The sequence below is a fragment of the Babylonia areolata genome, chromosome 10 (assembly GCF_041734735.1).
Source record: "Babylonia areolata isolate BAREFJ2019XMU chromosome 10, ASM4173473v1, whole genome shotgun sequence".
NCBI classification, from domain to species: Eukaryota; Metazoa; Mollusca; class Gastropoda; order Neogastropoda; family Buccinidae; genus Babylonia; species Babylonia areolata.
Window position 1 is genome coordinate 2,956,322 of NC_134885.1, and position 25,196 is coordinate 2,981,517.

The following is a 25,196-nucleotide window of genomic DNA, read 5'->3' on the forward strand; positions in this document are numbered from 1 at the left end:
GCTCTTGACTTTCCTTTTGATCCATGCAGTGCACACATGTATATATGATTTCATACATGTAATGATGTATAAGCATTGTATTAATTTGTGCACATGTGTTGTGTGCACATGTGTGTGTGTATGTGTGAGTATGTGTGCAATCATGTGTGTATGTCAGTGTTGTGTACGTTATGCATTGTGCATGCACAGTGTGTGACTGTGTACATCAGATGAGGCAAGAAACCAAGGTCCCATGTGTAGGATGAAAGTAAAATATCCCTCAGCAACTAAAGGGTTTCCCTGCAGGAAAATTCTGTGGAAAATCCACTTTGACAGGAAAACAAATAACTTGCAGGCAGCAAAAAGGGTGGTGCTGCACTGTAGCAATGCACTCTCCCTGGGGACAGCTGCCTGAATTTCACACTGAGAAATCTTTTGTGACCTCAAAGAAAAAAAGAACACATTACATGCTTCCACTTGCGCGCGCGTGTGTGTGTGTGTGTGTGTATAAGACTGACAACGAGATACAAAACAAAGAGAGAACATAGGGAGAGGTACAGTGAACTGGGATTTGAGGGGGTTGAGGAGAGAAATAGTGTGAGAGAGAGAGGGAGAGAGAGGCAGAGACAATGATAAGAGACACAGCAATCCAATAAACTAAAGACAAGGAAACAGAGAGAGAGAGAGAGTGTGTGTGTGTGTGTGTGTGAAAGTGAAGACAGAGACACAGATAGCAGTCCAATAAACAGAAAAACAGAGAGGCAGAGAAGAGAAATTATGACAAGAGACAGACAGACTGAGACAGAGAGCAATCCAATAAACATAAGAAAAAGAGAAACAGACAGAGACAGTGAAGAGAAAAAGACAGTAAGAGAGACTGCAATCCAATAAACACAAGAAAACTTTCATATTTTACCAGGCAATTTTACTCAAGACACAAGTTGCACAAAACCAGTAATTACCTCCACATAAGTAGGCTGATGACATTATGAACATCATTACATCCAAACTATACATGCATATAGTAAATCAAAGAGAGAGAGTGAGAGGATAATGTATTCTTTACTTCCAGATAGTATTTATCACTCGAAGTCTGATGACACACCCATTTCAGTTCACAGACCAAACCATACAGTTTCTGAAGTGTTGAGAAGGGGTTGGGGGGGAAGGGGGGGGGGGCAGGCTGCTGGTCTCTGAAAGTTCTTTCATATTTTCAAACATATAGTGAAAGACAAACAAAAAAGACCCCAGAAAAAACAACAACAACAACAAAGAAAAGAAAAAAGAAAATCAACCCAAAAAATCATTTTAAGAGGAAGAAAATAGTTGTTCTGTTGAGCCAACAGTCCATTCTAATTTTGTCCAATTAACAATCTTAGAACACACAGAATGCAGTGTCTAAAAGTTATAATATGTTGTAGATCTCTATGTTGTTCTGACACAGAACCACAGCCTTCAGTGGTAATAAAACAAAATCCATTTCCAAGTCATCATCAAGACTCACATAACACAAACATCATAATCAAAATATTTACATCATATTTGTCCATCAAGACTCAACAACCGGTCTTTTTGGACACACACCTGCCAGCAGAATGGGTTCTCCAAAACTCAAAAGACAAAGTTCTCCTGTTATCCACATTCCGTTATTTCTGCTCTAGTCTTCCGTTTATTTTCAAACTCCAAACTAGTCCCCACATTGTTCTAACCAAAATTTTAAATAATAATAATAATAAATTAAAAAAAAAAAAAAAGAATCGTGAGCGCTTTAGGTTTAAATGGCTTCACAATGTCAAATGTTCAAAACCAGTCACAGCAAAGTCAACAAGAGAACATTGTCAACACAAAATCACATGATGAATGAACAGAGAATTACACATGAAATCAAAGCAAAACAATCCCCCCCCCCCCCCCCCACTCACCCCCCCAACCATTCATGCAGGTGTCCGTCACTGAAAAAAAAACAACTGCTTTCTATTAAGAGTAATACGCTGGGCTCTCAGTTTTCTGTGAAGACTACTTTATGTATGTGAAGTCTTTTCTTTGTTCCTGGAGTACTTGCTAGGCTCCTATGGCCTGGTATCACACTAGGTCTACGTTCAAGTCAGACAGCTGCCCTTTCTTTTGAAGCATGTGTGGTGTGCTGTAAATATTGAAAAGTCTGCAACTCAAATTGTGAACATGCAGTTGTGGGGTATGAATGTGTTCAAACATACATCATGTGGTTGCTTTGTTTTATATTTTCAAAGCTTCAAATGATATTTGTTCTTTACACTTGCATAACAAAAACTCTCATCTTTTAAATCTCGTCTCAAAACTCACCTTTTCCCTCAGCAATAAGTTCAATTGTGGCAGGTCCACTTCCTTTGCGTTAGCCATGCTCGACTATGTGTGTACACATATGTATGTGTACATAACTACATGCATGTATGTGAATGTGTATTGTGTGTGCGTGTTTATGTAAGTTTGTGCCTGCCTATGTGTGCGGATGTGTTAGGGTAGCTGTTAGATACACATGTATGTTAAAATGTATGTATGCAGTTTGTGTGTGTGTGTGTGTGTGTGTAATCACATTTTGGTGTGTGTAACATAGATGTAATGTTTTATGTTAACAAAAGCGTTTTTGTACAGCACCTGGAGCAGATTTCTGGATAGTGTGCTATATAAGTATCCATTATTATTATTATTATTTATTAAGTCTAAGTCACAGTTTCCCAAAGCACTTTGTCCTGATGTTTTCAGTTTGTGCAATGACCCACCTGCTGCTACATGCAGGCCAAGGACATAATTTCAGATAATCAAACCAAAACATTCCAATGACAGGCAAGCCAGAACTTTGTCACTGTTGTCAGTTAATCACTCGGAAATTTAAGTGCAAAATTATGAAGTCGACAGCTAAAAATCAAACAAATTCTGCATTCTGCAAGGCACATTTCTCTGCAAATTAAGAGAGAGAAAAGAGAGAGAGAAAGAGACAGAGAGAGAGAGAGAGAGAGAGAGAAATAATACCACCATCTGCTAGGAACGGCAACTGTTCATCTATGTTGACACATTTTTTCCCCCACCAACTTCTTCAGCTGAAGCAAAACCAGAGCTTCATAATAAAACGATGGCAAATACTAAAATAGTACATGCTAAAGAATACTGTTTATGCAAACACGTATTACAGGAAAGGGGGAAGAATGAAAAAATATTACTGACATGTAAAGAATGAGTATATTATATTTTTTTGGTGGGGGTTAATTTATATGTGGTTCCAGTCTCATAAAGTCCTCAATGCCATTACTATGGCAGAATGTACTGACTTGCCAAGACCAAACTACCAAGAAAATAATACACAGACCCAATACTCAGGGATTCACACAGATGGTGCACCTGCAACATTGACAGTTTCTTCTTCCTGTTTTGGTTGAAGCAGACAAAGTATTTTGAATTGAATTGAATTCTTATGGCGCATGCCTTGTTTCTATGGGGGCGCACTTACTCATCTTGTCTTTCAATGTACACAGGATCTAGACTGAGAGGCACACATGCCCTTTCCTTTCTGGACCCTCACTTTTCCTGGCTGCTGAGGGTCGTTTGGCCCTCGTTTTGTCCCACCAGTCTATGTTCCCAATACACATTTTCTATTTCAAATTTCTACTAAAAATCAGTGGAGGGGGGGGACACAGACTACTGAAATGAAAATACAGGAACTTCACTTTACAAACAATTATCTTTCTTAGGTCTACATTTCCCTGAACAAGTTTGGCCCTGATCATTACAGGCAGGCCCACCTGTTAAACACCCGACATCAGAACACTGCCAACTTTTGACTGTTGGCCTTGTGGTATCACATCCACCCAGGAAGCCAGAGAATCTGAGTACACAGGTTTGATTCCCACATTTGCCAGTATTTTCTCCCCCTCCACTAGACCTTGAGTGGTGGTCTGAATGCTAGTGATTCGGATGAGACTATAATTTGAGGCCCCGAATGCAGCATGCATTTAGCACAAAATATGAACCCACAGCAAAAAAAGATCTGTCCCAGGTAAAATTCTGCAGAAAAATTCACACTGACAGGGAAACACACTTGCAGGCAGAAAAAAAAAGAGTGGCACTCTCATCATATGATGCGCTCTCCCTGGAGAGAGCAGACCAAATTTCACACGGAGAAATATGTTGTGACAAAGAAAAATCCAATCCAATCCACACTTGTTGTTTGTGGTCCAGCCAAATGCACAATACGGTATAAGGACTGTCCAACTCTCTCTCTCTGTCTGTATATATATATATATATATATATATATAAAGTCAACCACATTCAAACTAAACTCTTGTCATGTTAAAAAAAACAACAACCCCAAACAAGAAGAACCACAAAAAACTTCATCAGTTCATGATATTCTAACCATAAAGCTGCTTAAGGCAAATAAGACCGGGCTATACTGAGGACTTCAGCCCTTCCACTTAATCTATGACCCACAGGTTACAAAGTCATTAAAAAAAAAGAGGGAAAAAAAACAACAAATTCCAAGCCAAGAAATGGACAAACAAGCAAATAACACTGCAGAATGGACAGCTGGTGCCCATCCCAGTATTTACAATCTCACAAGTTTCCAAATCACCAGACCAAAACAGCACAGATAATATATCATGGACTGTGGAAAAGAGGAAAAAAAAGTGTCAAAGCTTGCTGAAAAAAAGAAAGGGGAATTGACTGGGAAGACAGAAAAAGTAGATATTAGTGAAGGAAGAATAATGACATAAAAAAGAGATAGCAATAGTGAAAAGGACAATTCTGGCACACAAATTCAAGGTGGGGATGCTAATTATAGTTTTATACTGAAAGAAACTAAGCATCCAATGGGGGATGATCACCTTTCTTTGAAAAACACATGGCTAAATACTAAATAATTATCACACTGATATCTTCAGCCTACAAGTAGAATACAAGCAACTTGGTGACTCAGAATGAAATAACACTTTAGAACATCCAATCCATTTTCTGCCATCCAAATGCATCCAGGCTCTTGACTTCACAGCCAAATACATGGAATCACACAGTCACATTCAAACGGTATCATGTGAAATAATGATATAATTATAAATAACACAGTCTGTAAATTATGTTGAATGTGAAAATCAAAAGAAATGACATATGACTATTATACTGAATTTCAAAAACTTGCGCAAAAACAAACTCTCACACTTGAATCAGAACCATTTGAGTGAACATTATCTGTGGTACTGGTACCTTTTAAGAAGAAACTATGGTCCAGACTAGTTTTAATTTAAGCTGACCAATGTGATTTTGCACAACTGTACATGGTTTCACGTGGTTACATCCAATTATCCATTAGCATTTGGCAAACACTGAAACAATGAAACACACGTACCCATTTTGTTACAATTTGCATTGTCCACTTGCTGTTGAGAAATCAGTAGATGAACATCTTAAACTCAATAAATGATTTATTATAGTCTATAGTTAGCATGGTGCTGATTACTAAAACTACTATAGTAACAGTATCTACCATCAAGTCACACAGTAAGATCCGAGACAAATATATGACATTTATGCCAGTGTTCCACTTCTTTTTCTCCAGACAGCTCTTTCAGCTAAAACCAGTAAAACCAAGCAGAACTGGTATACTTTTTTTCTCACTTATTGATCAATACAACAAATTAATAGAACAGAGAGAGAGAGATCACAGAGAGAGACAGAGAGAGAGGAGGGGGGAAGGGATTAAAATCATGAAGCCTACAGAACCAATGAACCACTGGATGATTTTTCATACTTTCTCAATTTTCTGAGTTGTACATATTGGACAAACTGATGTAAATGTTTAAATACAAACTACAATTTTTCTAAGATAAAATAAATGCACAAGAACCATTTTTGTTTTTGTTTTTCACAATGGTTCTAAATCCAATGAGATGGGTTTTTTTGGGTTTTTTTTTTTTACATACACACATAGCAGAAAGTAAATTAAAAAAAAACACACACACACACAAAAAACCCACTAATTCACATGATTAGTCATTTAACTGAACCATAAAAAATGTATTGCATCAAGCATGTGAAATTAAAGAAAAAAAAATCTCTGCAGTAATAAACTTTCACATTTTTTTCAGATGATCCCTCAGACTCTCTCTCAGTCTCTCTCAAGTGGATGTGATACATACGATTGTAACACTGCAACTACACCACACACACACACACACACATGTATACATACATGCATACACACACATATAAACACACAAGCAGCACACACAGGTGTGCATGTAATGAAGAAGACTCTGGACATGTGAACAAAAGCTCAGATTTCCACACATCAATCACTGAGTCAGTCATCTGGTCACACTTCCACCAGCACAGCTTCACCAACCAGGAAGTCCATCTCCTGCTTTTCTTAAAATGTAAGCACGGCAAGAACTGTGAAAAGATCCATATAGACTACAGTGCAGTGTATCATTAATTTCAGTCATTTAACACTTATTTTTGTCAGCTAGCTGTTACACAAACTTGCAGTAAGTGCACAATAGACAAAAATGTACAAGTGAACTGCAAGTGATCACAACTTCAAATCTGCATGCTACTGACATGGTAACTTTAGAAATTTTGAACCATTCTCAACTTGCAAGAAACTCTTAATGGCATGCTCATAAAATAAATCTAGTCATGGCAACATTGTGATTTTATCAACATTGATGTACATAATGTTCGGTTGCCGTTTGTTGTTTTTTAATCAATCTGGCAGTATTGCAAAATTGAGAATGATTATGTGTCTGTTTTTTGTGCTTGTTTTTGTGTTTCTAAACTAAATTTATCCTCATGTGTGCGTAACTGTATGCATATGTGTGAGTGTTCATGTGTGTGCCTGCATACATGCTTGTGTGTGTGTGTGTGTGTGTGTGAGTGCGCACATGTGTGTGTGTACTACATTACATGTGCATAAGTATAGAAAGTGTGGGGTAATTTTGTTCTTGTTGTGGTAAACACTGGCACTTTGTTTCTGACAAATGATCTCTTTTAGTTTTTGTTGCTGATGTAGATCTTACGACGCCTACACTATTTAGATTTCAGTCTTAACCTCAGTTTTCACAAATTCTCTGTGTTACTGTTGTCAATACTTTTCTCATGTGTGAACCTTACACTCCTTATATTTCAGTTCCCAGATGAGCCAGTTGACGAAGGAACTGTGAAGCACTGACCAAGTCACTGCAACCGTACACAATCTTCTTCTGCGAGACCGGGGCCTTGGAGCGGGCATAGTCTATCAGGTTCTGGTACTCGATGTAGTTGCCGCCACCCACGACAAAGACAAAGGCCTCCTGGAAGGGGGACTTGTTGCGGGGCACATTGCTGCTGTCGTTGCGCAGCATCTTGGGGTCAAAGTAGCGGAAGTCATCCACCTCCTGCAGGGACTTCAGCTCCATCAGAGCATCGACGATGCGTGTGGCGGGCAGGTTGTGCCGCTTCACCACCAGGTTCTTTACCCCCTCCATGACGAAGCTGCTGCCCTTGGTCAGGAGGCTGGTGAACATGCCTGTGGAGCTGACGCCGCCACCTGCGTACATGGACGGGTTGGCCGTCATCTTGCTGTACGACTTCCAGCGCCGGACGTACTGCACTGCCGCCAGGTCGCAGTTGCTGGCCTGCAGCGCCACACAGTACTGGTCAATCTCCGCTTCCGACATGGGTGGGCCACAGATGAGTGCGATGATGAACAGGCGAACTTTGTCCTCAGGCTTGCCGGCCTCTGGATCCGAGATGATGTCCATGAGAGACTGGCTGAGGGTGGATTTGCTCATCAGGCGTTCCTCCATCTCAAAGTAGCTGTCCAGTTTTCTGTGCTTGATGTGATCGAGGAGTGCGGTTGCAATATTGGTGTGCATGTCAATCAGACGCTTCTTCTCCAGAAGCTCTGGTAAAGAGCTAACAGCTGACGTGAGTTTGGCAGTGGTGTCAGACAACATGCTAATGGCGGCTTCATCCTCTCCCTCCAAACCCATGGCTGCTTTCAACTTCTTCACCTCATCTTCCTCTGCACGGTATGAATCAAGTGACTGCTGCACAGCCTCAGCTACAGTTGGGAAGGGGTTCCCTTTCTGAGTTATCCAAAACTGATCTTTGCTGCTCATGTCATAAGCTTTCTTCTTCGTACGAGGTTTGCGAGCTGGAGAATGTGCAGGGTCATCCACCACTTCTTCTATCTCCACTCTGTTCAGCCGAAGATCCAGGACATCATGAGTGAGAGCCTGGTAGGTCCAGGTGTGGTGCAGCATGGTCGCCAAGTCCAGGTTCCTATCCAGAACAACCAACAAAGGGCGCTGAAAACTGAACTGGCCTGGTGCTGCCTCAGATGCAAACAGACTATTCCTGGTGTCTCGTAAATTCTCCCTCAGTTTCTTGTCAAGTTTCTGAGATACCATTTCAGCAGCATTCCCTCTTGGGCATCGTATAATAGGCACTGTGCCTAACGTTACAAACAGTGAGAACAAACTGTCAACAATAATGTCCATGGTCGCTTCCATCTGTGTGTCAGTGACATCACCACGATTGATGGCGTAATATGAGATGGGCTCTCTGTCCTGGTGCCGCAAAGCGAACAGATCATCTTCCAGTGAAATAAAGTTCAAATACTGATCAACGACTTTAGATACTTGCTGCACTGAACCACTTTGCACGGCAGCGCTAGCAATGTCCTCAAGCTTTTGTCTGGATATAGCAGAAATGAAATTCAAATAATACGATTCATACAGACCATTCTGAAAGTCACGGCAAATGCGCTGAATGTTGTCGTCTGTGGGCATGACAAAATAAATGGCTGGGACATCAGGGATGGGGTCTCTGTCGGTGTGAAGGTTCAGATGCAGAGTCACTCCCAAGTCACGTAACTCCTTTACTGTCAGCAAAGGAGAGATGATATCCTGTCCAAACCTGTCGTAGACAAGTATCTTCCATTGGGGTTCAGCTACATTCGCCTTGGTTTGCGGGGCATTGAAGTTTAGCATGCGTTTCAACGCAGCAGCCTGTTTTTCTCGTAGGTTGGACGCCATCTTCGCTTGGTGACATCTAAATTAACGTGGCACTTCCGTTTTTTCAACAAGGGAGAGAATCTATGCTGGCAACAAAACGATGCTGTCCAGTGGGTGGAAAGGTGTGTTCATGGAAGTGAGAAAGCGTATCCATGGAAGGATCGGATAAGGATTAATGGGGATAAAAATAAAAATAAATAAATCGGAGACTCGCAAGATTACAGCAAATAAACGATGTAAAGGTTATAAGAAAATAATTTCAACTTAAAAAAAAAAATGTGATCATGAACACATACAATATGCTTTATCGGATGAGGCGGCAACAGGCAAAAAAGAATTAATAGTGATGCTAATGTGAAAAGCAATGTATAGTTCTTTAAATAAATAAATAGAATATTTTTTTTAAGTGAAAGAATGACAGCAAATGAGGGAGAAAAAAAGCCTATGTTTTGTGACAATAGTTTTGTTCCACATGTAATGACACATGCAAATTTGCAGGTATTATATGCATATGAGTGTGTGAGGGAGGGATGTGTGTGTGTGTGTGTGTGTGTGCGCGCGCGCGCGCACTTACAAATGCAAGATATTTCTGACATCCTTTAATTGTTAAGTTACGACTTCAGATTTTCATTGCTGCTATGAAAAAAGATTTTTTTTCATCAATAATAAGTTAATAACTCAGGAGAATCCTCAAATGGAGTTTTCAAATACATGTATTGCGAAGGTGAAAAAGCGTAAATAATTTACTTTAAGTCTGTTTCAGAATAACATGAACTGATGTTTAACAGAATTAAAAGTGAAAGAGAGAAAGAAGGAAGAATAGAAGAGGCAGCAACCACTGATGTATCCATACTCATCCCACATGCTGCTAGATGGGAAACCTGGATTTCGTTCCTTCTCTGAGCCGCTTGCTCATATTGGGGTGGTTTCCAACACTGGTCAGTTGTGCTTCACTGGATCACACACACACACACACACACACACATTTACAAATATACATTCACAAACACATACATACAGTAATTCAATAAGATTAAGGCAGATTTGTGCATGATCAAACAGGATAAAGCTGAACACTTTTTTAACCAAGTTAAGCAAAGATGTCAAATGCATATGTGGAGAACTTATTTCTAGCAACCACGTAATATTTCAGTGTCAGTCTAAAATGTTTTTTTCCAGACTTCACCGAAAGTTCTTGTGAATGTGTATTTGGTAATTCCAATATGTTATTTGTTATTACAGAAGTTTTGCTGCATAGTCCAGTAGGGCATTTGTTATAGTTGTTTGATGTTGGCGTTTATAAAGTTTTCTTTTTTTTTCCCAGCCTCGTTTCTCCCTATCCCCCCACCACACATACACACGCACACTTCCTTACCCCACCCCCCCTCCCCTCACAACCCCTACCCCCTCCATTATTTTGCTGTTCTTTTGTTGTTGTTGTTGTTGTCCAACATCACAAGAGGAAAGACATTAAACTGAAGACAACAATGTTAACAAATATACGCTCACAGACAAGCATGCACACACACACACACACACCAAGACATGCATTCACCCAGTCTGATGTAGACCAATCCTCATATTAATGAATTCCTTTCTCTTTCTCTTGGAATCGCCTGCCTCCTGTACCAGAGAAAGGAGAACGTAGGAACAGCTTTAATAGTTGGGTCCTGTTTTTCTTTCAATGAATTTCTAAAAACCTTTTAAAGCAAACTTGTGGTCAATCAACTTTCCTTTTGATTCTTATTCATTTTCTGTACTTTGTCCTTTTAGTTTACTGATATCGAAACAATGAAAATACCACATGTGAAATAAACACCAAGAGTTTTCTTTCAAATGATCAGTTTACCTGGTAGGAAGCTATTTTACATGACTGAATCCATAAGTGATACATCGTAGCCATGTAATTTCATATATTTTTTTGTTTACTGAATCATCACAAGGGTAACTCATGCTGTATGTGTGTGTGTGTGTGTGTGTGTGTGTGGGCACATGTGCAGGTGTGTGTTTTTGTGTGAGTGCTTTTACATTCAGCAAACATTCCCAAACATACTTCCACAATCAAAAACAACTACATATTTATGGACACATTCATCATATATTTACAAATAATGGTCAAAATGACTATGTAACAAGCATAATACAATTAAAAACAAAAGTGTGCTCAAATGCCCAAAGCAAGTCACGTACACACAGAGAGAACAGTACATCAAGCAAAGTTGTAAATATATATATATATACACAAACACACACACTAATATCAACTTCAAAAGGAGAAAGTTGTAATGATTATCACCACTTCAACAATGAATAAGATTGCTGTGCAACATGACAAATAGAGAGAGAAAAATGGACATCCTGTAAAAAGCCATACTTTCATAGCCCCAAAATGCTGGCATATCTTTACCCTTCACAGCCTATCCCCAGCTGTTATATCTTATTTCATTTCTTCAAATGAAGTGTGGTGCCAATTTTTCATGTGCATTTTCCACACTATACTGAGAATGGAATAACAGAACAAAGGTCAAAGGGACAGACACAGAGAGAAAGAGAGGCAGACAGATAACCAGAGACAAGGACACACACACACACGCACACACACACACACACACGCACGCACACATGCACGCACACAAAACAGTGGCTGAGAGAGACAGGCAGATGGAGACAGAATGAAAAAATAATTCAAATGCTACCACAGGCTAGCATGGCAATTGCACTAATGTAATAGAGAAAAAAACACGCCATATTGGGCACTTCACAGAAAAGGGAATGGGACAAAGGGTACGTCACTACCATTTCTGATACAAACATAAAACAGAAAAGAACCTCTCTTTCCCTCCAAACCACAACCCTTCAGAATAAAATAACAGAAACAGGACAAAAATCCAGGACTCTCACAACCAAATGCTGGAGAATGTGTCGCTTTCAGCATGGCAATCGATGGATCTTCAGTCAGTTTGCCAAAACTTAAACCAGAATATTGCACAAAAAATTACCAAGGAATTCAACAGCTGGTTTGGATTGTGTGATGTCTTGTTTCAGCAGGCTTTTAGAGGGAGAGACATAAAACAAGAACAAAGCTCATTCCTTTACAACTAAAATAGGATTCCACTGGTCATAAGAATATTATGCACACAGGATTTCTCTTCCCTCCCCCGCCCCCCCACAACACACATACACAAACCACATGTGTATGCCCTGTCTCTCTCTCTCTCTCTCGCTGTCCTCATTCATACAGTACACCTAAAATTTTTACACAATAAAATGCAATTGCACATTAATTCTGTTTGAGTAGCAAGAACTGCGTAAACCTTGTACATACTGACAATTATTACAGAATAAAAATACTATTTGTGTGCATGGCCTCACCTTTTTAAGCAATAAAAATCTGCCAAGAGTTCTTCACACGTGCACAAGTGCCCATCCTTCCCCACTCCTCTGGCTTCTCAACCCACACCATTAATTTAACATCACTGAATTAAAAGAAAGAAAAATTAAGGGAAAGAAATGGGTGCACTACACTTTGAACATACTTTGACCCAAACAAATCACATTAGTCAACCTTATCCAGAAAAAGAGTTGTCGCCTTCTACTCCCCTCATACCCATGGTTGAAGGCTCAAAATCCAAGACCAGAAAATCTGTGAAGTTATCAGCAAACTGAGACAGAAATCGAGAAAACCACAGACAATGAAAACAGGACAAGAACTGTACAACACACCCATTCATCTCACACATTTGTGAGTTGTAATATCAGAGAACCAAAACTAATGACATGATTGCTCAGGACAGAAGTAATGTCTATCACATTGCTTTCCATTTTCTACGTGCACTGTAAGCTTGTCAACCAGTGACATTTTCCCTAATTGCCATTTGAAAACTCTTCACCCACTTGCCAGATCTATCAATACACAAAATAGGCAGAAATAAACCAGCGCTGTCAATAATTTCATATTGGTTAGAAAATGTAAACAAGTTTTTGTTAACGGCAAAAAGCAGGTATTGAGCAAATGTTCACAAAGAAATATCATACCCTACTGGGTATACCGGTAATGTAACCACAGATATATTTCAACTGGGTATACCGGTAATGTAACCACAGATATATTTCAACTGCAAACAGTGTATTATACAAAAGGAAATGAAGAACATACGTACAAAAATAGGTTGTACACATCAGTCTCTATCAGACTATCAATGCAAGGATATAAATGCTATGTATCTGGACACAACTCCTGCAGATCAGAAACTCTTCTCTTTTCTTGTAATCTTCATTCAGTCTTCCCTAAAAACCCTCTTCTTTAAAATACTGTGTAACACTATCGTGCCACTCTGTTGTTCTGATTGTGAACTTCTCGGTGTGTGTGTGTGTGTGTATGAGTGTGTGTGTGTGTGTGTGTGTGTGTGTGTACCTCTCTTTTTTTTTAAATGCACAGAACCCTATTTAGAGAATAAGTCCTAAACAAATTCACATTATTAAATTTAACTGTGATACAGAACTCCAGAACAACAAATAATACCTTGACAGCAGAGGTAGAACATAGAATAAAATAAAAATACTGCTGGGTCTATAAAAATTACCATTCAAGAAAACCGATGAGAAAAATGTTGGTTGTAAAACAAGATTCACTTTTGACAGGAGGTGTCCGACGGGCGCAATACCAAGCGGTTAAAGCGTTGGACTTTCAATCTGAGGGTCCCTGGTTTGAATCTTGGTGATGGCAACTGGTGGGTAAAGGGTGGAGATTTTTCTGATCTCCCAGGTCAACATATGTGCAGACCTACTAGTGCCTGAACCCCGTTCATGCGTATACGCAAGCAGAAGATTAAATACGCACGTTTAAGATCCTGTAATCCATGTCAGTGTTCCGTGGCTTATGGAAACAAGAACATACCCAACATGCACACCCCCCAAAATGGAGTATGGCTGCCTATATGGCAGGATAAAAACAGTCATACACATAAAAGCCTGCCTGTGTACATACGAGTGAACGTGGGAGTTGCAGCCCACGAACACAGAAGAAGAAGAAGACAGGAGGATTCCAATGTTTCAGACCCTTGACCAGTTTTCAAGGACTGTGCTAAGTGGAAACTGGAGAGCGTGGTTTGTGGTGGAGAAAAGTGAAAGAACAGAGGGAGGCCTTTTTGGGTTTTTTTCAAGAACTGAAATTGGTTTTGCTCTTCACGAGATTAAGTGTGCCCTTTAAAGCACCCAGTTCTGTCACATGACTGTCAACATTTTGCTTCCCTCCAGTCACCCATGTTTCTGCCTGTAGGAAAAATTACAAGCTGCGATTGCATACCATTCTACCCAATTTTTGGGTTATGGTAAAAAAAAAAAAAAAAAAATCCTATGCAGTAAACACAACCTAAGTGTTCAGCTTTGAACATTCTGAATGAAAAAAAAAGCCTAGGACAAGACAGACAGCACAAAATACTGCAAACATTCTGAACGTCTGCATTCCCAAAGTGTTCACCATCTTCCCCTGCAGTGTGCAACATGAAACCCACATGTGTTTCTCACACAGGGGATGGGACAGGGGGGCAGGTAGGGGCCAATTTCAGTTTCAGTTTCTCAAGGACGCGTCACTGCTTTTGGAAAAATCCATATATGCTACACCACATCCATGCAGATGCCTGAGCAGCAACAAAACCCAATGCAACAGACCTGGAGTGCATGCATATATATTTGTGTACCTATCATACTGGATTTCTTCCACAGAATTTTGCCAGAGGACAACACTTACGTTGCCATGGGTTCTTTTTCAGTGTGCTGAGTACGTGCTGCACACAGGATCTCGGTTTATCATCTCGTCCAAATTACTAAATGCTCAGTTTGATTTTCCGGTCAAACTTGGGAGAAAGAACAAGACCGGGATTCAAACCCACACCCCCACGGACACCGTATTGGCAGATGAGCGTCTTGGCCATTCTGCCACCTTCCTCCTTGAAAATGTTTCCGCTGGGGCTCAAACCCAGGACCTTCTGTGTGTTTGACAGATGTGATAACCACTGCACTACGGAAACAGCAGGGCCATGACGAGGGAGAGGGAAGCTGGAAGGAGGGCACTGGAACAAAATTTCCAGACATCAAACTACACTATTTTCTGACTCACTGTTTCTTCATCATGCAACACTCTCCCATTTTCTAAATGGAGGAAAACAACAACAAAAACCCACTTGTTTATTTCCAACAGTATCCTCAGTATCAAAGAATGTGGCTTGCCCTGCTTTGCCCTGAGGGCAGGATCTAAAAAAAAGCATGTCTTCGCTTATTCCACTTCCCCCGATAAAGAAAAACTCAATTCAACTGTCCAAGAGAAAAAAAAAACACACGCAAAAACCCTTCAAGTGTTGTGAGAAAACACCGTTCCACCAGTGTACGCATTCTACGCCATGCTCTCCACGGGATCCGTCTGACTGAGGGCCAGCACCAGAATGTCTCTCTTCTCTTTGTAGAAGCGCAGTTCTCTCCCTGCCAGGCGAGCACTCTCCAGCTCCTGTTCAGCCACCTGCAGCTCCTGTCGGATCACGCCCGACGTCTCCTGCTCCCGCGCGATCCAGTCCAGCGCCATCTGTGATCGCATGTCATCGTCCAGGGCCCTGTGCGAGTAGTGGGCTAAAACCTGATAAACATGGACAAAAAGAAGAAAATAAATATAAAGGAAACTTGATGGGTGCAATAGCCGAATGGTTAAAGCGCTGGACTTTCAATCTGGGTTCGAATCTCGGTGCACCTGGTGGGTAAAGGGTGGAGATTTTTCCGATCTCCCAGGTCAACATATGTGCAGACCTGCTAGTGCCTGAACCCCCTTCGTGTGTATGCGCACGCAGAAGATCAAATACGCACGTTAAAGATCTTGTAATCCATGTCAGCATTCGGTGGGTTATGGAAACAAGAATATATCCAGCATGCACACCCCCGAAAACGGAGTATGGCTGCCTACATGGCGGGGTAAATAAAAAACAAACGGTCATACACGTAAAATGTTACATGTCTGAGTGTGTATGTGTGTGCGTCTGAAATCTGATTGAATGACACAGGAAACGAATGATGAGCACCCAGTGGCAGCCGTCAGTCGGCTCTACCCAGGTAGGCAGCCTGTGGTGCAAATGTCCCCGTGTATGTAAAGCGCTTAGAGCTTGGTTTCTGACCGAGGATAGGCGCTATAGAAGTATCCACATCAATCAATCAATCAAACTTATCTAAGAAAGCAACAGGCATATTTCTTTCTCTTTTACCTTTTTTCATTGCAAAAAAGTGATCAGAGCCTAATAAACACAGAAAAAAATATCTAGAAAAAAAAACCCTGATCAGATAAATCATTGGCATATCTAATTTCTTTCTCTTTGTTTTATCCTTTATTGCAAAAAGAAAGAAAGAAAGAAAAAACAACTCTTTTATTGTCCCCTCTCTTTTTATCTGTATTTCTCCATCTGCATTTCTTCCTCTTTTTTTTTCTTTTTAAAAGTTTCTCTTTTATTTTCTTCACAATAAAAAGTTTAGATGTCCTTTTCTTTTTTCTCTCTCTTATTTCTTCATTTTACTTTTTTTTTCTTTCCTTTGTGTCTTTTTTTGATTTTCTATTATCATTTTCAATCAGCTGACAGTTTCATGGGTTTTGACCTCTGCAAAGTCATAAATAGTTGCAGCTTATTTAAAAGCTGAGAAGATTTGTTTATATGTCGGAAATCCTGTAATCGTTGTCGGCATTTGGTTGGTAAAGGAAATATGAACATACCCAGCATGCACACCCACAAAAACATAGTATGGCTGCCTAAACAGTCAGGCAAAAACGGTCATGCATGTAAAATTCTGCTCACTGATGTGAGTGGAAGTGCGACCTGCAGCCCATGAACACAGAAAAAGCAGCAGCAGGTCCTTTAGAGACAACCACCTACACTAAAGCACTGATCACTGGCCAGCAGCAGGTCCTGTAGGGACAACCACCTACACTAAAGCACTGATCACTGGCCAGCAGCAGGTCCTGTAGGGACAACCACCTACACTAAAGCACTGATCACTGGCCAGCAGCAGGTCCTGTAGGGACAACCACCTACACTAAAGCACTGATCACTGGCCAGCAGCAGGTCCTGTAAGGCCAAACACTCATACCACAGCGCTGATCAATGGCATTCCCCATCAGGTTGCACACATTCAAAGAAAAGATACACAAGATCAAAAAAGCAAACTCTCTCACATCTACAGCAAATTTCTTTTTTCCCCTTCAGCCAGGAAAACAATGTCGTGAACATAGTGGCATCTGGTACCCATCTGAAAATTTTGTAACCAATCACTGATCGGTTCACCATGCAGGATGGCTTTTTTTCTGTAACAATGGCACCAGTCTTCATGTCTGATTGATCTCGGTAAACTGATTGGCTCCTCTGGGGAGTTACAGCAGCAGACTTAATTTTTTTTTTTAATTGCTGAGCTTTTTCTGCCACGTGAGGAAGGTGGCAGAATGGTTAAGACGCTCAGCTGCCAATACAGAGAGTCCGTGAGGGTGTGGGTTCGAATCCTGCTCTCGCCCTTTCTCCTAAGTTTGACTGGAAAATCAAACTGAGCGTCTAGTCTTTCGGATGAGACGATAAACCGAGGTCCCGTGTGCAGCACGCACTTGGCGCACTGAAAAAGAACCCATGGCAACGAGAGTGTTGTCCTCTGGCGAAATTACGTAAAATGAAATCCACTTTCATAGGTACACAAATATGTAAGCATGCACTCAAGGCCTGACTAAGCGCGTTGGGTTATGCTGCTGGTCAGGCATCTGCTCAACAGATGTGGTGTAGCGTGTATGGATTTGTCCGAACGCAGTGACGCCTCCCTGAGAAAGTGAAACTGAAACTGAAACTTTCTGCCAGAAAATTTGAAAAATTCAGACTTTTTGACCACACAAAAAAAAAAAGTTGGAAAAGTTATAAAAAGAAAAAACAAAACAAAAAAAAATCCGACATTTTACATCCCTGAAAAAGCACTACTGACTCACACCGATGATGCCGATACCAGACCCACCTCTTGTCGGGAACAGTTGCGTTCTCGCATGGCCTTCAGACTCCCGTTCCAGTGCAGAAGCTGGAAGACCGTCATCAGCTCCTGGAACTCCAGCATGGTGCGCCCTCTGTTGGCCTCCAGCATGAACTTGAAGGCACCGATTCCGGTGCTGGGGTCGTCCACATCGGCTGGACTGCCCTGCAACATCATGACAGGCAGGGTCCTCTGAAGATAGCACTCTGTGTGAACAACTGTCACACTGTACGTTTTTAACTGTTACGCTGTACGTTTTAAGTTGGTGACTCTGAGAGATCTGCTGTTTATTGAACTGATAGTTCCTCAGCTTGGAATATAACCCTGAGAGATCTGTCTACTGAACTGTAAGTTCATCAGCTTGGAATATGATCCTGGGAGATCTGCTGTCTACTGAACTGATAGTTCATCAGCTTGGAATAAAAAAGAACAGCAAAGAAATGAGTATAGGGCTTCAACTTTTACAGTTCCATTCATGAGTAGAAGCAGTAGCTGCTGCAGTGTAAACGTTACAATACCAGTAGTACCAGCAGCAGAAACGACAGTAATAGTGGCAGCAGAAACAGCAGTATCAGCAACAGTATTATCATAACTTTTATTCACTGACAACAGACACATTATCAGTCAGCAGTTACAGTTGTGGTCAATGGTCAAGTTATATAGTACTAACAGTGGAAGCAGCAGTGGTGACACGAACAAAACTGAAAACACTGGTAACAGTACCATTTCACCAGGAAGCAAGAGAATCTGAGCGCACAGGATTGAATCCTATACTCGCCAGTACTTGCTCCCCCTCCACTAGACCAAGTGTGGTTGTCCGGATGCTAGTCATTCAGATGAGATGATAACCCTAAGTTCTGTGTGTAGCAAGCACTTAGCCCTACATAAAAGAACCCATGATGACAAAAGAGTTGTCTGTGGAAAAATCCTGTAGAAAAATTCACTCTGATAGGAAAACAAATACAATATCATGCAAACAATACAATACAAATTACGATACACAACAAACAAAACTTACACAGTCGTCATGATACTGCCACTCACCTGGAAGCTGGAGATGGCGTCAGCGACAGCCCGTTCAATGAACTCCTCCGATATCTTGCGTGAGGGATGCTCATTGAACACAGAGTTCATCAGGGCGATCTTAGCAGCGCTTCGTCTGGCCTCAGCTTTAGTGACACAGTTCTGCAATCATGGCAACACACATATCTGTAACCACATAAAGTGAAGGCCTTAATTAAAGACACACCTATCTGCCACCACATATAGTGAATGATTAATTAAGGACACACACATCTGCCATCAAGCATAGTAAAGGCTTCATTAAGGACACACATATGTGCCTCATTACACAGTGGAGGCTTGATTAAAAACACAACTGTCTGTCATATATCTGACACCATGCATAAAGCAGTCTAATTTAGGACAGACATATATGCCACCAACACAGTGAAGGCTAAATCAAGGACACACATATCTGTCACCATATATGGTGAAGGCTTTAATTAATGACACACAAACCTGCCACCATACACAATAAAGACCTTAATTATGGACACACATACCTGAATACTTGTAATCAGTATAATATATGTGATTAAACTTGTAATTTTGTATACAGTTCAAGTATTTCTCATATAAATACATGCAAACAGCACACACACACACACACACACACACACACACACACACACACACACATTTTTCCCCATATCCATACTCACTTTACAGAACAGACGTTACATTAACAACCAACCAACCAACCTGGAAGCTACCAAAGCAGCTGCCCCCGGGCAGGCTGACGAAGCAGACGTAGGGTGGAGAGGTGGCCGGCTGGGACTCGTACACCACCAGTGCCCCATTCTTCAGGTCCGCCCCTCTCTCCAGCTTCATCTGCCAGAACTCCTGCAGAGCCTCCACCACGTTCACTGCACAGCACGTCATCATGATACTGACAAACATGATGACTTCTTCTTCTTCTGCGTTCACTCGTATGCACATGAGTGGGCTCTTATGTATATGACCGTTTTTACCCCGCCACTAGGCAGCCATACTCCGTTTTCGGGGCTGTGCATGCTGGGTATGTTCTTGTTTCCATAACCCACCGAACGCTGACATGGATTACAAGATCTTTAACGTGCGTATTTGATCTTCTGCTTGCATATACACACGAAGGGGGTTCAGGCACTAGCAGGTGTGCACATATGTTGACCTGGGAGATCGGAAAAATCTCCACCCTTTACCCACCAGGCGCCGTCACCGTGATTCGAACCCGGGACCCTCAGATTGACATGATGACAATTATGCTGACAAAAATAATGCTAATAATGCTGATAAACATAATGCTGATAATGCTGATAATCATAATGATGATAATGATGATAAACATAATGATGATAATGCTGATAAACAAAATGATGATAATGCTGATAGATATGATGGTAATAATACTGATGAACATAGTCATCTTCTTCTTTGTGGGCTGCGACTCCCACGGCCACTGCACAGCAAATGATAATGTTGATGAATATAATGATAATGCTGATAAACATAATGATGATAATGTTGATAAACATAATGATAATGCTGATAAACATAATGATGATAATGCTGATAAACATACTGATACTAATGCTTATAAATATAATGATAATAATGCTAATAAACATAATAATTTTCTTCATCATCATTCTTGGGCTGCAACTCCTGCGCTCACTGGTATACATGAATGGGCTTTTTATGTGTATGACCATTTTTACCCTTGCCAAGTGGCAGTCATACTCCATTTTCGGGTAGTGGGGAGGGGTAGGGGAAGCAGGGTGGGAGTGCATGCCAGGTATGGTCTTGTTTCCAGAACCCACCGAATGCTAACATGGATCACCAGATCTTAAACATGCGTTTTTATCTTCTGCATGCATATACATATGAAGGGAGTTCACGCACTAGCAAGTCTGGGAGACTGGAAAAATCTCTACACTTTTTATTTCATTTTCAATTCAAATTTCATTTCTGACAACAAACGGATGGTTTGCATAAGTACACGCTATTTCTCACTCACTTCACCTATGCTGCATCTCTGTACATAAAATCTCCACACTTAACCCACCAGCCACCATGACCAGGTTTCAAACTCAGGACCCTCAGATTGGAAGTCCATCACTTTTACCACTGTGCTGTTTAAGTTCTTTAACCCATCAAAACCATGCTACAACTGCTACTACTCCAATTCATATGGCTCCATTCCATGTAAAACATGCTCCACTTTTGCTGTTCTTTGTCGACCATACACAGCCACACCCGGGTTCATCTGTCAACCATACTACTCTGTTGTTACACTGGGTTACGCTGCTGGTCAGGCATCTGCTTAGCAGATGTGATGTAGCGTATATATATGGATTTGTGCGAATGCAGTGAGGCCTCCCTGAATGGCTTGAGTAACTGAACTGAACTAAACTGTTGCTAGAAACGCATGAAAGCAGTGCATACCTCTGCCATGGCCATGCGTATGTTTGGCAAAACTGTTGACGACAGCGTCCACAGCCTCCTTCAGCACGGTCTTGGCCTGCGCCTCGTTCATCTGCCCTGGGCCGCGGTGAGCGTGCGACTGGGCCACGCTGGCGGCGGCATCAGCTGCGAGTGTGGCCATGCTGCGGCCACCCAGCTGGGAGTGAGGTCCCACCCCCGGCTGAGGCTTGGCTCCCAGTGGAGGCTTGGAGGTCCGTGGCATTGGGGCAGGCTTGGACGTCAGTCCCCCGGAGGCCATGGTGGACCGGGTGCTTGGTGAGGAAGGAGGACAGGCTGAGGGCGGCTGTGCTGGCTGGTTTCCCCTCTTCTTCTTCACCACACTGGTGCCCAGGCAGGCATGCCACTCACTGAGATTTAACCCCTTCAGTGCCAGGGGAAAAACAGTAGAAAGCAGTGTTTCAAGTCATAAAACAATGTCCAAAACAATAAGCCTAAAATTGAGAAAATGGTCTGGAGATATATACCACTCTAGATTAGTAGATAAACTGTGTGAATTTTCAGCCTTCCAGAATTATTTCCTTTCTTCTGATGAATCATCAAAGACGTCACTATGCATGTATGTGATACACGTTTGGCACTCAGGTTTAAATGAAATGAATAAATATAAAGCAAAGACATTGTTAAAAGGACGATGTAATCATTCATTACAGAATATTTCTGTTGGTGTTATAAAACTGAAAGACGGGAGATGGTCTCTATAATGTTTCCTGGGAACAAATTATTGTTATGTAAGTTATTTATTTGTTTAAAGATTCGGTTTCTGAAAATTACGACTCTAGTATCAGAAAAGGGAGAGACATGCATCAAGAGCAACAGGAAGGTGGCCATAAAGATGCTTTGGAGTAGAAAAAAAAAGAATAAAAAGAACTCGATAAGCAGATGAAGAGAAAGACTGATGGTAAAACCAACCAATTAAAAAGCAGAAAAAACATTAGCGGATGTATTGATCCCCCTCTCTATTAAAAAATATAATTATATATATGGCTGCTCCAAGTCCTGTTTCATTTCAGTGGCATTACCATCATGTCTTTCAACCCCTATCTCCCACAAACAGCCATGCATGGGCTTGTTCTGTTGTAGTCCCAGAAGGAGCAAAAGCCATTGACTGAGACAGTGCAGAGAGTGTGACAGTGGCAAAAACAAAAAAAGTTTTTAAAGAGCTTTGAAGTTTGAGTACTGCAGTATAAAAAAAAACCCAAAAAAAACAAAAACAAAAAACAAACAACCACACACCAAAGGAATGTATCTATTAGTATTACTGCATAAGTCCATTGCACAAGCAACTTGTTATATAGATTCCAACCTCATTCTTATATATTACTGTTAAAAAATGCAAACTAATTTAAATGTTTTGAATTCTTTGAATTTGATCCTTTGTTTCCTGGTGTGTTTTAAACATTTTTTAAAATAATTATCTTTGTTTCTGCTTCCCTTCTGTGCCAGTACTAAATGTGATAACAACAAAGTTAAATTCAGTGTTGGAGAACTCATGAACTTTGTTGAAAGGAGCTCTGTGTGTGTGTGTGTGTGTGTGTGTGTTTAGGTTTGAATACACTTGTGTATGTGTGTATACATTATGCGTGCAAATGTATTCTAATTGTCACATTATAAAATTCGGAGTGTACATGGCACTGACAGAGTAGGAGTGGGAGACTGAGGTACAGAGAGAGAGAGAGAGAGAGAGAGAGATTAACTATCATTCTTTATTTTCGAGGATAATAAATTAGCAAGTGTATGCATGTTTTCATCCAGTCCCTGCCCTGTATAGGATCTATACTACATACTCATGGAAATGGAAAACATCCTTCACCTCCCCCACCTCTACCACATACACTTGACACACATTCGCAAACGACAATTACAGAATGTAATACACTTTCAAAACATGCAATGGAAAATCCATTCGTAGCATTCATACATGAGTTAAACTTTATACAATAATATAAATGATAGACAGACTGTCTGACATACAGCGGAGACTGAGACAGAGAGCGAGAGATAGCGACCACTATGAGAGCGAGACACAGTCGAGGGAGAGAGCTTTCAGCTGTATGTTCAAAACAAATTAAACAGATAATACATGTATACTAATTATTGCCAGGAACAGTGAGAGTCTGTACTCACTGTGGTAAAAACGGTAACCTTCGCTGAAGATAGAAAAAGTTCACTGTTCGTGGCAGACATCTATAACCAGACTATTTGATCTAGACCCAGCTGCATATTTTTACCCTTCCTGATTTTCAACTGAAGTAAAAAACGTAAATTTCTTGGATCATAACACAGATTTCACCTGACATTACATGTGGAATGGAGCACAGATGGATAAAACAATTAACAGGCTGATAATCAACTGGAAGATAATATAACATTTCATGGACTCTTATGTATAAATTCAGATTTAAATACCTTTTGCAGACTACCAGACTTTTCTCTGCCGTCAGCACAACAGAACACTTCCGGGACGTCTGCAATTTTTGTCTTAATACTGAATCTTCTTCAAAAAGGGTCAAAAGCATTATAAATGAATAATATTATGCTTTCAACCACGGACTTCTAAATAGATTCATCTGTTTGTCAGCAACACTGCCGAGAGAGATACGCACTCTTGAAACAGGTCAATTTGTGTCTGTTAAAAACGGAAAAACAGTAAAATTAATGATTATTGGTTGTAACTTAAAACTAAAATATTGGATAGTATCACCGTATAAGCATATCCCCCAAACCCCCTTAAAACCAAATAAAAGTCCAAAGCTACTTTGGATGACAGGTAAAGTGAGGAAAAGTGTAAAAAAAAAAGAAAAAAAGAAAGAAGTACGATCTATATAAGAAGTTCCTAAAAACAAGAAAAAAAATTGTGACCATCAAAAATACATACTAACTAGAAATAAATGCAACAAAGCCGGACATTAAAGAAGCAAAACGAGACGATGTAAAAAGACTTTCCAGGTAAAGCAAACCCTAAATATTTTTAGAAATATATGCAAACAAAAACGAAGACAAACCCTGGTATTAGCTAGTCATTTAAAGACAGTTAATGGGGAATCAACTATTAGTGATGTGGATAAAGCACAGACTTTAAATGATTTTTTTGGCAAACGTTTTTACGAAAGAAGATTTAAGTTACATCCCATCTATATATATATAAAAATTAAAAAAATAAATAAAAAACAAGAAGAGAAACTAAATTCCTCCACACAGTTTGATATACAGTTGTAACACCAACTGCTGTAAAAGATAAATTGAAGGCTCTTAATCCCAATAAAACACAGGGTCCAGATCTGATACCCCAAGAGTTCTGTCAAAAGGAACTATGTGAAGAACTTTCGGTACCGTTTTGCGTTCTGTATAATAAGATAATTTAGTCAGGAGAGGTACCAGAAGACTGGAAACTGGCAGCAGTTACGGCCATTTTTAAAGGGGACTATAGGTCAGACCCAAGCAATTATCGACCAGTGAGCCTCACTTGTGTATCCTGCAAAAGTACTAGAGTCATTAGTTGGAGATGTATTAGCTGATTTTATAGTTTCAAACAATTTATATTCACCATGTCAGCATGGATTTAGAAAACGCAGATCATGTATAACATAGCTTTTAGAGTTGATGGAGGATTTAACACGTACAATTCATAGAGTGAT

General features: G+C 40.5%; 2 protein-coding genes and 1 non-coding gene across 4 annotated transcripts; all 3 read right to left on the reverse strand.

Moving 5' to 3' along the window:
* Positions 1 to 1,716: 1,716 nt before the first annotated feature.
* LOC143286717 (sec1 family domain-containing protein 1-like) lies at positions 1,717 to 9,358 on the reverse strand. Its single transcript, XM_076594411.1, has one exon. The coding sequence runs from the start codon at positions 9,025 to 9,027 to the stop codon at positions 7,126 to 7,128; it is 1,902 nt and encodes a 633-aa protein (XP_076450526.1). The 5' UTR covers positions 9,028 to 9,358; the 3' UTR covers positions 1,717 to 7,125.
* A 1,724-nt stretch (positions 9,359 to 11,082) lies between these two features.
* Positions 11,083 to 24,022, reverse strand: LOC143286718 (protein limb expression 1 homolog). 2 transcript variants are annotated; one of them, XR_013055852.1, is made up of 7 exons: positions 23,968 to 24,022; positions 21,523 to 21,922; positions 19,801 to 19,964; positions 19,081 to 19,221; positions 18,025 to 18,201; positions 14,246 to 15,634; positions 11,083 to 14,209 (listed from the first exon to the last, which is right to left on the reverse strand). XR_013055852.1 is itself a non-coding variant. In XM_076594412.1 (6 exons), the coding sequence occupies exons 2-6, from the start codon at positions 21,797 to 21,799 to the stop codon at positions 15,398 to 15,400; spliced, it is 996 nt and encodes a 331-aa protein (XP_076450527.1). In that variant the 5' UTR covers positions 21,800 to 21,922; positions 23,968 to 24,022; the 3' UTR covers positions 11,083 to 15,397. The 2 variants fall into 2 exon arrangements, 1 of the variants encoding a protein (XP_076450527.1); XM_076594412.1 differs by having other exon boundaries at positions 11,083 to 15,634.
* Trnav-aac (transfer RNA valine (anticodon AAC)) lies at positions 14,963 to 15,035 on the reverse strand. Its single transcript has one exon. It is a non-coding gene; the product is annotated as a tRNA-Val (tRNA).
* Positions 24,023 to 25,196: the final 1,174 nt, after the last annotated feature.